The sequence below is a fragment of the Biomphalaria glabrata genome, chromosome 3, assembly GCF_947242115.1.
Source record: "Biomphalaria glabrata chromosome 3, xgBioGlab47.1, whole genome shotgun sequence".
Classification (NCBI taxonomy): Eukaryota; Metazoa; Mollusca; class Gastropoda; family Planorbidae; genus Biomphalaria; species Biomphalaria glabrata.
The window spans coordinates 24,612,382-24,626,620 of record NC_074713.1 but is presented as its reverse complement, the minus strand read 5'-3'; the positions used below and the strand labels follow the sequence as shown (position 1 = coordinate 24,626,620).

General features: G+C 36.5%; 1 protein-coding gene across 1 annotated transcript in view; it reads left to right on the top strand.

The window, feature by feature from the left end:
* The first annotated feature begins 5,481 nt into the window (after positions 1 to 5,481).
* Positions 5,482 to 14,239, top strand: part of LOC106067021 (cyclic AMP-dependent transcription factor ATF-4-like) — a 55,690-nt gene continuing 46,932 nt past the window's right edge. The window contains exon 1 of the mRNA XM_056024128.1: positions 5,482 to 6,220. Coding sequence (XP_055880103.1) covers positions 5,741 to 6,220 — 480 coding nt within the window. The 5' untranslated portion in view covers positions 5,482 to 5,740. The remainder of the gene's footprint in view (positions 6,221 to 14,239) is intronic.

The following is a 14,239-nucleotide window of genomic DNA, read 5'->3' as shown; positions in this document are numbered from 1 at the left end:
GTGTTTCACTGGCGTAGCTAGGAATTCGCCATCATTTGGGAGCCCGGGGAGATTTTCAAAGTCTCCCCCATCCCCCCCCCCCCACCCTAGCTACGCCACTGGGTGTTACAATTGTCGAATGTGAATATTCATTTGTTTAAAATCTCTCAGATCTTACGAGGAATTTAAATTTGACCGCGTTCTTTCTTTTTATTACAAAGCTTATATGGTTGAGTGGTTAATTAAGCCTGGGGTCCTGGGTTCGAATCTCGATGAAGACTGGAATTTTGAATTTCGGGATTTTTAGGCCGCCTCACTTAAGTTGGGGAAAGCAAAGGCAGTTGGTCGTTTTGCTGGCCATAGGACTACCTGTTCATTAACCGTTGGCCAAAGAAACAGATGACCTTAAGATTATTTGCCCTATAGATCGCAAGGTCTATCTGTCTGGTACAATTTGTGTACACGTTATTTCTCCCACAACCAATCTTAGATGAAGTTACAATTGTGCACAATTATTTTATGTACCTGAACAAAACAAGAATGAAAAATAAAATGACCCAAATAGTTAATTACTTTTTATATTCTATACTATTAGAATGTGTGTGGGGGGTGGGGGGAGGTGGCTCAGGTGGTAGATAAGTATATTTTCCTTTTATTTTCTTCATTTTGTAAAAAAAAATTACTAGTAGACTTTACATTCATCCAACGAGAATGCTGACCACATCCTTCAAAACTGCTCTCTTTACTAAGAGGCCCCAAAACACCCCAATAAAAAGAAAACTATATGGAGAGCTCCCTGATTTGGAAACCACTGCACAGTTCATCTCACATTCCAAAGATAAACTACATTTTTTAAATAGTCCAGCGATGTTGAAATGTAAACCTATATACCATTCTCTTATTTACAGTTTTAAAAAAAAAAAGCTATTGCTAAGAAGAAAAAGAAATACCAGCAATCGTTAACCAATACATTATATACACATTTTTAAAAATTAAATTATTTAAACACACACACACACACACACATATATATATATATTTATATAATATGTGTGTGTGTGTGTCCTGTGTGTGTGTCCTGTGTTGTTAGTTATGTCCTGTGTTGTTAGTTATGTCCTGTGTTACTGGGCCATAGGCCAAGATCTTTCTCTATCGCAACGCCTCCCCCCCCCCCCCCATATTTCCTCTTTTCTTGATTGCTCTGTAGCGTTCACCAAATTGTCGAAGTTTGTAAGTCTAATGTTCTTGGTGACTACATTCTGTCCATCCCATACTGCTACAATCTTCTAATTGTACAATGTTTCACTCTTACATTTGAGTATCTTTCAATATTACAATTCTACAATCTTACAGTCTTTTATGTTTAACTTCAAAAAGATATGAAGGGATAAAGAGAGAGAGAGAGAGAGAGAGAGAGAGAGAGGGGGGGGGGGTCAGGCAACTTCAGATGTTATGAAACAGGTCTGTGACTTTTGGTTTAATTCTAGGCCAGTCTGTGATTTGATGGGGGGAGGGGTACGAGTGTCGGCGAGCCAGAACCTTTAAGTCTGGTCCATCTAAAAGTGACTTCAACTTGCTTTGTATGTAAGTAACTGTGTGTGTGTGTGTGTCAAAGTTGTGATACGTAGACAAAAATCATTTCATCTTAATATTAATGCGTATGTTTAAAGGAACTTTTACTATTTTTTTTTTGCAGGCCTCCAGAGTTGCTAGTTATGTCCTGTGTTACTGGGCTATGTCCTGTGTTGCTAGTTATGTCATGTGTTACTGGGCTATGTCCTGTGTTGCTGAACTATATCCTGTGTTACTGGACTATGTCCTGTGTTGCTGAACTATATCCTGTGTTACTGGACTATGTCCTGTGTTGCTAGTTATGTCCTGTGTTACTGGACTATGTCCTGTGTTGCTAGTTATGTCCTGTGTTACTGGGCTATGTCCTGTGTTGCTAGTTATGTCATGTGTTACTGGGCTATGTCCTGTGTTGCTGAACTATATCCTGTGTTACTGGACTATGTCCTGTGTTGCTAGTTATGTCCTGTGTTACTGGGCTATGTCCTGTGTTGCTGAACTATATCCTGTGTTACTGGACTATGTCCTGTGTTGCTAGTTATGTCCTGTGTTACTGGACTATGTCCTGTGTTGCTAGTTATGTCCTGTGTTACTGGACTATGTCCTGTGTTGCTAGTTATGTCCTGCGTTACTGGACTATGTCCTGTGTTACTGGACAATGTCCTGTGTTACTGGACAATGTCCTGTGTTGCTAGTTATGTCCTGTATTACTGGGCTATGTCCTGTGTTACTGGACTATGTCCTGTGTTACTGGACTATGTCATGTGTTGCTGGACTATGTCCTGTGTTGCTGGGGTATGTCCTGTGTTACTGGGGTATGTCCTGTGTTGCTGAACTATGTCCTGTGTTGCTGGGGTATGTCCTGTGTTACTGGGCTATGTTCTGTGTTGCTGGGGTATGTCCTGTGTTGCTGAACTATGTCCTGTGTTGCTGAACTATGTCCTGTGTTGCTGAAATATGTCCTGTGTTGCTGGACTATGTCCTGTGTTGCTGGACTATGTCCTGTGTTGCTGAACTATGTCCTGTGTTACTGAACTATGTCCTGTGTTACTGGGCTATGTCCTGTGTTGCTGAACTATGTCCTGTGTTACTGGACTATGTCCTGTGTTGCTAGTTATGTCCTGTGTTACTGGGCTATGTCCTGTGTTGCTGAACTATATCCTGTGTTACTGGACTATGTCCTGTGTTGCTAGTTATGTCCTGTGTTACTGGACTATGTCCTGTGTTGCTAGTTATGTCCTGTGTTACTGGACTATGTCCTGTGTTGCTAGTTATGTCCTGCGTTACTGGACTATGTCCTGTGTTACTGGACAATGTCCTGTGTTACTGGACAATGTCCTGTGTTGCTAGTTATGTCCTGTATTACTGGGCTATGTCCTGTGTTACTGGACTATGTCCTGTGTTACTGGACTATGTCATGTGTTGCTGGACTATGTCCTGTGTTGCTGGGGTATGTCCTGTGTTACTGGGGTATGTCCTGTGTTGCTGAACTATGTCCTGTGTTGCTGGGGTATGTCCTGTGTTACTGGGCTATGTTCTGTGTTGCTGGGGTATGTCCTGTGTTGCTGAACTATGTCCTGTGTTGCTGAACTATGTCCTGTGTTGCTGAAATATGTCCTGTGTTGCTGGACTATGTCCTGTGTTGCTGGACTATGTCCTGTGTTGCTGAACTATGTCCTGTGTTACTGAACTATGTCCTGTGTTACTGGGCTATGTCCTGTGTTGCTGAACTATATCCTGTGTTACTGGACTATGTCCTGTGTTGCTAGTTATGTCCTGTGTTACTGGGCTATGTCCTGTGTTGCTGAACTATATCCTGTGTTACTGGACTATGTCCTGTGTTGCTAGTTATGTCCTGTGTTACTGGACTATGTCCTGTGTTGCTAGTTATGTCCTGTGTTACTGGACTATGTCCTGTGTTGCTAGTTATGTCCTGCGTTACTGGACTATGTCCTGTGTTACTGGACAATGTCCTGTGTTACTGGACAATGTCCTGTGTTGCTAGTTATGTCCTGTATTACTGGGCTATGTCCTGTGTTACTGGACTATGTCCTGTGTTACTGGACTATGTCATGTGTTGCTGGACTATGTCCTGTGTTGCTGGGGTATGTCCTGTGTTACTGGGGTATGTCCTGTGTTGCTGAACTATGTCCTGTGTTGCTGGGGTATGTCCTGTGTTACTGGGCTATGTTCTGTGTTGCTGAACTATGTCCTGTGTTGCTGAACTATGTCCTGTGTTGCTGAAATATGTCCTGTGTTGCTGGACTATGTCCTGTGTTGCTGGACTATGTCCTGTGTTGCTGAACTATGTCCTGTGTTACTGAACTATGTCCTGTGTTACTGGGCTATGTCCTGTGTTACTGGGCTATGTCCTGTGTTACTGGGCTATGTCCTGTGTTGCTGAACTATGTCCTGTGTTACTTAACTATGTCCTGTGTTGCTGAACTATGTCCTGTGTTGCTGAACTATGTCCTGTGTTACTGGGCTATGTCCTGTGTTGCTGAGCAACTCTTGAGTTCTGTATCACTGCCTAGAACTACATTCCGGAAAGAAAGTAAATTGGCAAGTAGAGTTGATTACATATAGGGGTCAGTGCTCTTGTTCACATTATGCAACACTTGAAGCTTACTACTAGACCTAGCTATTAGTTGGTCGATGTGCTGGTCACATGTCACCCTCGTTAAGCCATAACCTCATCCCACTCACCCCACCCTCCTCGCAAAATAATGTGAAATAATAAATTACTCAAAGGAACATTTTTCTTTCCAGTTCATTTTCAACTTACAAATATTTGCGAACTAAAATGTTTGTGTGTTTACAGAATTGTTTCCCTTGGTCAATAAAAAAAAAAAGAAAAAAAAAAAGGGTTAAACGTCTGTCCCTGTGGTAAACATTGTATTATTTTCAAGTGTTCCAGATCATTAGAAACAGTTATAGCATTCTGGCGACATCACTTGTTAGTGATATCGTATCCTCCTAGGGATCTTAACACAAGGGTTCTCAATCTTATGTCTCGACTCTAAACACATTTTAAGGTAAACACAAGAAATCTCGTTATCTTCTTTTGTTTTAATTTTCTTTTACACCATCAAATACATTTTTTTTTCATTGCCACTTTTGTCCTCAAGATCCTTTATAGAGAAAAAAAATAATGTAGAGAGCCATACGACCCTATGACTAGTGCTACAAAGAGAACCCTAAGGCCCAGTCATCAATGCTACGTAGAGAGGTATACGGCCCTATCACTAGTGTTACATGGAGAGGCCTAAGGCCCAGTCATCATTGCTATATAGAGAGGCCTAAGGCCCAGCCCTTAGTACTATCTAGAGAGTGCTAATGCCGAGTCATCAGTGTTATGTAGAGAAGCTATATTAACTGCTATATCATTAAATATAATATAATTATATATTATATTATATATATATATATATATATATATATATATATATATATATATATATATATATATATATATATATATATTATATTATAACAAATTATATTTATGGTTGCATAATTATTATATATAGTTCGTGGTTCGATGGTGACCAATTTTGTCATCCTTGTGGCTGAGGGATATGCATAATAAAAACACACAGGTCTAAAAACACCTTACTAGCATCAAGCAAATGTTTTAATGTCTTGTTATAACTTGTAGGTTTGGAGATTGCTTATGGGAAGGTCCTCACTCAGGCGACTCAGGTGATATAACATGTGTGGATGTGTGTGAGTGACTCTTGACTGGGTAACTGGAGAACCTCTCTATTAAGCTCTCTCTCCACGCACGCCCCGAAAAATAAAATGGGGGAAAAACTGTAGTCATCGCTGATTGGCTGTAGCCGTGACATGTCTGGGCGGCGCCTTTGTTTTGTTACTAAACATAGTATCAAAACGTGCTGACATCAAGGGGATTCCCCCTTTGTCTTTTACTACGAGCGTAGGGCCAAGCGTGTGTGTATGTGTTTTTTTTTCTCCCCCCTCTTTTCTTCTTTTCTATAATACAGCCAGCCGGGCCATGGATTCGTCAGTTAAGTGGTCTGAAAGCCAGACGCGAGCCAGGAGTGGGAAGTACTCGCTACGATTATAGACGACCAAAACAAAACTTGTTGAAACATTGAAGTGAATACATCTCGACATAGTTTTGGTTCAAGTTCGTTGAATCTTGTGTTGCTTTTGTTTTTCAATTATATTCATGGAGCGCTACATCTGTCCAGAGGCATTCACTGCAACAGGTTTATTATCGCCGCCGCTGAACTTTGACCCGGCCATCCTGAGTGACAACTTTCTGTTCCCGTCTGCCGACAATGTTGCGGCCTTGCCGTCGGACGCGGCGGATGACCAGTACCGGGACAGCAACAACAACAACACCGTCTACACCAACCACAACAGCGGATACAGCGACATGTATTCTTTGGAGGATGACGATGTTTTCGCGGCGGTCAGCGTTGCCGCCCCTGATGCCGAGGAGGACTACGAGAACGCCGTGTCCGTGGGGTCAAGCGGGGTCAGCAGCGACAACCAAGGACTACTGGACGCAGCCTACGAGTCGGTCATGAGCAGGCGCCTGACTCCGCTGTTGAAACACGAACTTAAGTACCTGATCCAGTCCAGGAGGCTGTCCCAAGGGATGTCCGAGATGCAGGTCGAGTTTGAGGAGCCGACCACTGGTCAGGTGAGTCCATTCACAAATCAGGTGGAAACTAGGCCCAATTGTAACAGTGAATTGACTTGACAATTCTCTCCCTCTTCTTCCACTGAGATCTAAAAATAAAGATAATGTTATGATAATTTTACGGGTCACTGTTTAATATTTGGACTACTATTTATGGGGATTAATAATGTATAACTGCGGACCATCATTTAGGGGGATGTCAGTCAAATATAAATTATTATTTTTAGTTACCTGTAATCCTGTATTTTAGGTGACTCATTATTGGCAGGGATCTCTATCAACACTTGCATTGTTAAAACACATTGTTATAGTAAAAGAATATTTTAATAGAAGTTATAAATTTAGAAAGAAAATATTTTTTGTGACTTAAATAACAGAATAATTGTGTTAAAAATTAGTATTTCAAAATACAGAATGAACTTTAAGTCAATAGCAAAAAAAAAATATTTCCCGAAAAACTTGATTATGATTTTCTCTTTGAATGGCCGGTTACATTTAGGGCAAGGATGGATTCGTGTACCTTGTCTGTTTAATTTTTGTACATTCGTATATGTAGTTTTATTTACAAAATTAATTTTAAATACCTACAACTATTCATCTTGACTATGGTGTCAGAAAGTATGAATATATATATTATTATATATTATTTATTCATTTAAAGTACTGAAGATATGTGTGCCCTTATGTAAATCTTTGTTAGGAACAAACTACCAGATAGTGAACCAAGACTTCAGTATGAAATAAATAGGATGATAATGTATGGATATAACACTGTTGAAACTTTGATATATCGAATCTGTCCGTGACCTATTATATCGAATAAATTAGGGCAAACTCTGATAAAACCTGAGATTGGTGTTTAACTATGTCATAGTCTTGATTACACACACACACACGCTAACACATTGCCTACTGTCTCTCTCTCTCTCTCTCTCTCTATTTTTCTCTTATCTTATCTTATAAAAGTACAGACGTTACTTCAAAAAAAATATATAATTACGTCCTACGCAATTTATCTGTCAATCTAGTCATAATTAGTGACTTAAACTCTGCTAAGTCGTTGGTTTTCCTGGCTGATTCATTCAGCCCTTTCCTTGTCGTAACGGCACTAGGGAAGAAGAAGCACTTGTACGAATTTGTTTTAGCATATGGAATAAGAAATGCTCCTTTATCTTTGCTCTCTCTGAGTATTTTATTATTTTTTTGATTTTTGATTTCTAAATTATGGTTCAGTCTTTTATTTATAGGTAGCTACTTTAGCTGTTTCTTTTCTGTCCCCAAGTGTCTCTAAGTTTAGTGATTTTACTTCATGGTGTTACTCTAATCAAATGGGAATATTTGTTGTTGTTTTTGTTTCTTTATTAATCTCACGGCTCTATTTTGCGTCTCTGGCTTCACTTCCAGACATTAAATCATACACATTACGGCATTTTTTTTTACATATAATTTTTCATGTTTAATTAAGATCCAATAGGCCTACTTGTAATATTAAGTAGATATATTTTACTAACAAATTTAAAATTTTGAGACATTTTGTAAAAGATTTAGGAAAATCGTTTTGCCGAAGAACTGAATAGTTGAATAATTACAATCTTTCTAAGAGCCTAGACAAGAAGTAATACAACTTGAAGAATTACAACCTTTCTAAGAGCCTAGACAAGAAGTAATACAACTTGAAGAATTACAATCTTTCTAAGAGCCTAGACAAGAAGTAATACAACTTGAAGAATTACAATCTTTCTAAGAGTCTAGACAAGAAGTAATACAGCTTGAAGAATTACAACCTTTCTAAGAGCCTAGACAAGAAGTAATACAACTTGAAGAATTACAATATTTATAAAGCCTAGACAAGAAGTAATACACATTGAAGAATTACAACCTTTCTAAGAGCCTAGACAAGAAGTAATACAACTTGAAGAATTACAATCTTTCTAAGAGTCTAGACAAGAAGTAATACAACTTGAAGAATTACAACCTTTCTAAGAGCCTAGACAAGAAGTAATACAACTTGAAGAATTACAATCTTTCTAAGAGTCTAGACAAGAAGTAATACAACTTGAAGAATTACAATCTTTCTAAGAGTCTAGACAAGAAGTAATACACCTTGAAGAATTACAATCTTTCTAAGAGCCTAGACAAGAAGTAATACAACTTGAAGAATTACAATCTTTCTAAGAGCCTAGACAAGAAGTAATACAACTTGAAGAATTACAATCTTTCTAAGAGCCTAGACAAGAAGTAATACACCTTGAAGAATTACAACCTTTCTAAGAGTCTAGACAAGAAGTAATACAACTTGAAGAATTACAATCTTTCTAAGAGTCTAGACAAGAAGTAATACACCTTGAAGAATTACAACCTTTCTAAGAGCCTAGACAAGAAGTAATACAACTTGAAGAATTACAATCTTTCTAAGAGTCTAGACAAGAAGTAATACACCTTGAAGAATTACAATCTTTCTAAGAGTCTAGACAAGAAGTAATACACCTTGAAGAATTACAATCTTTCTAAGAGTCTAGACAAGAAGTAATACAACTTGAAGAATTACAACCTTTCTAAGAGTCTAGACAAGAAGTAATACAACTTGAAGAATTACAATCTTTCTAAGAGTCTAGACAAGAAGTAATACAACTTGAAGAATTACAACCTTTCTAAGAGCCTAGACAAGAAGTAATACAACTTGAAGAATTACAATCTTTCTAAGAGTCTAGACAAGAAGTAATACAACTTGAAGAATTACAACCTTTCTAAGAGTCTAGACAAGAAGTAATACACCTTGAAGAATTACAATCTTTCTAAGAGTCTAGACAAGAAGTAATACAACTTGAAGAATTACAATCTTTCTAAGAGTCTAGACAAGAAGTAATACACCTTGAAGAATTACAATCTTTCTAAGAGCCTAGACAAGAAGTAATACAACTTGAAGAATTACAATCTTTCTAAGAGCCTAGACAAGAAGTAATACAACTTGAAGAATTACAATCTTTCTAAGAGCCTAGACAAGAAGTAATACACCTTGAAGAATTACAACCTTTCTAAGAGTCTAGACAAGAAGTAATACAACTTGAAGAATTACAATCTTTCTAAGAGTCTAGACAAGAAGTAATACACCTTGAAGAATTACAACCTTTCTAAGAGCCTAGACAAGAAGTAATACAACTTGAAGAATTACAATCTTTCTAAGAGTCTAGACAAGAAGTAATACACCTTGAAGAATTACAATCTTTCTAAGAGTCTAGACAAGAAGTAATACACCTTGAAGAATTACAATCTTTCTAAGAGTCTAGACAAGAAGTAATACAACTTGAAGAATTACAACCTTTCTAAGAGTCTAGACAAGAAGTAATACAACTTGAAGAATTACAATCTTTCTAAGAGTCTAGACAAGAAGTAATACAACTTGAAGAATTACAACCTTTCTAAGAGCCTAGACAAGAAGTAATACAACTTGAAGAATTACAATCTTTCTAAGAGTCTAGACAAGAAGTAATACAACTTGAAGAATTACAACCTTTCTAAGAGTCTAGACAAGAAGTAATACACCTTGAAGAATTACAATCTTTCTAAGAGTCTAGACAAGAAGTAATACAACTTGAAGAATTACAATCTTTCTAAGAGCCTAGACAAGAAGTAATACAACTTGAAGAATTACAACCTTTCTAAGAGCCTAGACAAGAAGTAATACAGCTTGAAGAATTACAATCTTTCTAAGAGTCTAGACAAGAAGTAATACAACTTGAAGAATTACAACCTTTCTAAGAGTCTAGACAAGAAGTAATACACCTTGAAGAATTAAAATCTTTCTAAGAGCCTAGACAAGAAGTAATACAACTTGAAGAATTACAATCTTTCTAAGAGTCTAGACAAGAAGTAATACACCTTGAAGAATTACAATCTTTCTAAGAGCCTAGACAAGAAGTAATACAGCTTGAAGAATTACAATCTTTCTAAGAGCCTAGACAAGAAGTAATACACATTGAAGAATTACAACCTTTCTAAGAGCCTAGACAAGAAGTAATACAACTTGAAGAATTACAATCTTTCTAAGAGCCTAGACAAGAAGTAATACAGCTTGAAGAATTACAACCTTTCTAAGAGCCTAGACAAGAAGTAATACAACTTGAAGAATTACAACCTTTCTAAGAGTCTAGACAAGAAGTAATACAGCTTGAAGAATTACAATCTTTCTAAGAGTCTAGACAAGAAGTAATACACCTTGAAGAATTACAACCTTTCTAAGAGTCTAGACAAGAAGTAATACAACTTGAAGAATTACAACCTTTCTAAGAGTCTAGACAAGAAGTAATACAACTTGAAGAATTACAACCTTTCTAAGAGTCTAGACAAGAAGTAATACAGCTTGAAGAATTACAATCTTTCTAAGAGCCTAGACAAGAAGTAATACACATTGAAGAATTACAACCTTTCTAAGAGTCTAGACAAGAAGTAATACAGCTTGAAGAATTACAACCTTTCTAAGAGTCTAGACAAGAAGTAATACACCTTGAAGAATTACAATCTTTCTAAGAGTCTAGACAAGAAGTAATACACATTGAAGAATTACAACCTTTCTAAGAGTCTAGACAAGAAGTAATACAGCTTGAAGAATTACAACCTTTCTAAGAGTCTAGACAAGAAGTAATACAGCTTGAAGAATTACAACCTTTCTAAGAGTCTAGACAAGAAGTAATACACCTTGAAGAATTACAATCTTTCTAAGAGTCTAGACAAGAAGTAATACAACTTGAAGAATTACAATCTTTCTAAGAGTCTAGACAAGAAGTAATACAACTTGAAGAATTACAACCTTTCTAAGAGTCTAGACAAGAAGTAATACACCTTGAAGAATTACAATCTTTCTAAGAGTCTAGACAAGAAGTAATACAACTTGAAGAATTACAATCTTTCTAAGAGCCTAGACAAGAAGTAATACAACTTGAAGAATTACAACCTTTCTAAGAGCCTAGACAAGAAGTAATACAGCTTGAAGAATTACAATCTTTCTAAGAGTCTAGACAAGAAGTAATACAACTTGAAGAATTACAACCTTTCTAAGAGTCTAGACAAGAAGTAATACACCTTGAAGAATTAAAATCTTTCTAAGAGCCTAGACAAGAAGTAATACAACTTGAAGAATTACAATCTTTCTAAGAGTCTAGACAAGAAGTAATACACCTTGAAGAATTACAATCTTTCTAAGAGCCTAGACAAGAAGTAATACAGCTTGAAGAATTACAATCTTTCTAAGAGCCTAGACAAGAAGTAATACACATTGAAGAATTACAACCTTTCTAAGAGCCTAGACAAGAAGTAATACAACTTGAAGAATTACAATCTTTCTAAGAGCCTAGACAAGAAGTAATACAGCTTGAAGAATTACAACCTTTCTAAGAGCCTAGACAAGAAGTAATACAACTTGAAGAATTACAACCTTTCTAAGAGTCTAGACAAGAAGTAATACAGCTTGAAGAATTACAATCTTTCTAAGAGTCTAGACAAGAAGTAATACACCTTGAAGAATTACAACCTTTCTAAGAGTCTAGACAAGAAGTAATACAACTTGAAGAATTACAACCTTTCTAAGAGTCTAGACAAGAAGTAATACAACTTGAAGAATTACAACCTTTCTAAGAGTCTAGACAAGAAGTAATACAGCTTGAAGAATTACAATCTTTCTAAGAGCCTAGACAAGAAGTAATACACATTGAAGAATTACAACCTTTCTAAGAGTCTAGACAAGAAGTAATACAGCTTGAAGAATTACAACCTTTCTAAGAGTCTAGACAAGAAGTAATACACCTTGAAGAATTACAATCTTTCTAAGAGTCTAGACAAGAAGTAATACACCTTGAAGAATTACAACCTTTCTAAGAGTCTAGACAAGAAGTAATACAGCTTGAAGAATTACAACCTTTCTAAGAGTCTAGACAAGAAGTAATACAGCTTGAAGAATTACAACCTTTCTAAGAGTCTAGACAAGAAGTAATACACCTTGAAGAATTACAATCTTTCTAAGAGTCTAGACAAGAAGTAATACACCTTGAAGAATTACAATCTTTCTAAGAGCCTAGACAAGAAGTAATACAACTTGAAGAATTACAACCTTTCTAAGAGCCTAGACAAGAAGTAATACAACTTGAAGAATTACAACCTTTCTAAGAGCCTAGACAAGAAGTAATACAGCTTGAAGAATTACAATCTTTCTAAGAGCCTAGACAAGAAGTAATACAACTTGAAGAATTACAATCTTTCTAAGAGCCTAGACAAGAAGTAATACACCTTGAAGAATTACAATCTTTCTAAGAGCCTAGACAAGAAGTAATACAACTTGAAGAATTACAATCTTTCTAAGAGCCTAGACAAGAAGTAATACAACTTGAAGAATTACAACCTTTCTAAGAGTCTAGACAAGAAGTAATACAACTTGAAGAATTACAATCTTTCTAAGAGCCTAGACAAGAAGTAATACAGCTTGAAGAATTACAATCTTTCTAAGAGCCTAGACAAGAAGTAATACACCTTGAAGAATTACAATCTTTCTAAGAGCCTAGACAAGAAGTAATACACCTTGAAGAATTACAATCTTTCTAAGAGCCTAGACAAGAAGTAATACAACTTGAAGAATTACAATCTTTCTAAGAGCCTAGACAAGAAGTAATACAACTTGAAGAATTACAATCTTTCTAAGAGCCTAGACAAGAAGTAATACAACTTGAAGAATTACAATCTTTCTAAGAGCCTAGACAAGAAGTAATACAACTTGAAGAATTACAACCTTTCTAAGAGCCTAGACAAGAAGTAATACACCTTGAAGAATTACAATCTTTCTAAGAGCCTAGACAAGAAGTAATACACCTTGAAGAATTACAATCTTTCTAAGAGCCTAGACAAGAAGTAATACACCTTGAAGAATTACAATCTTTCTAAGAGCCTAGACAAGAAGTAATACACCTTGAAGCAAAAACAGTTGAATATTGAAAATCAATAACTTTGGCACTTTGTGTTGTAAAAATAAAATTAAGCCCTGGGTTAACTTCAAGCACTTTTTTTTAAATTTCGTTTTGTCCCAAACATTTTGAGCTTTGAGCCTGTCTTTGGTCCAACGTGGAGCTTAAAACGTGTGTGTGTTAAGTAATGTTCAACGTAGTGTGAGACAGTTAGTATTAGTAGTTTGTATAGAGACGCACCATAGTTGACGGACTTTGAACGCGACTTAGTGACGTCATGACTTAGTTTGGGTTAGAGACTACCTAATAGAGTCCTGAGGGATAACACGTATTTATAGACAGAGACTCGACTGTGGCCTTTAAGTATTAAATCCTCCTCTGTGTTATACAACGATGTTTGGACTTAGTTTCTTTATCTTGTTAACTTGTGTAAGTCCTGTTCTTGTTAGTTGCATTGAATACACCCGCACAAGAAACTCAGACATCTCCAGAGTAATCTGTCAAAGTTAGACAGGCATTAACAACTACAAGACAAGGCTTATCACAATAGGTATTGGTAATGAGGTTCCTAGTATATAGCAACAGAACGGAACTTGGCAGAATTGTGTTACTGAAGAACAAGTGTTATTGACTATGTTCGGTTTTAGAGAGTCACATGGTCAAATCTCTGACATTTTTAAAAATTATCATTTACCTCCCTTTATGGCAGCTTGTTATTTTTGTGGTAGGCCTCGCCTTGCTTAATTTGTTCCTTTTATATCCCCCCCCCCCTTTTTTTTTTCTATATGCTTTTAACGTCACTACATTTCAACGTATTAAAAAGAATTCGTTTTAAGTCTCAATATCATTTAACAATATTTATTTAAGTTTATTCGAAACTGTTGCCTCTCCACTTATTAAAAAAATTAGCTAATACTGCATTCAATTAACGTACTGTACACAACTAGAATGATTAATATACTAAGCCAATGATTCCCAAACTGTGGTCCGCGGAACCCTAGTGTTCCGTCAGACCTGACTCGGTGTTCCACGAATTACCTAAATAATGAACTCGTGGGCTTACATGATAATT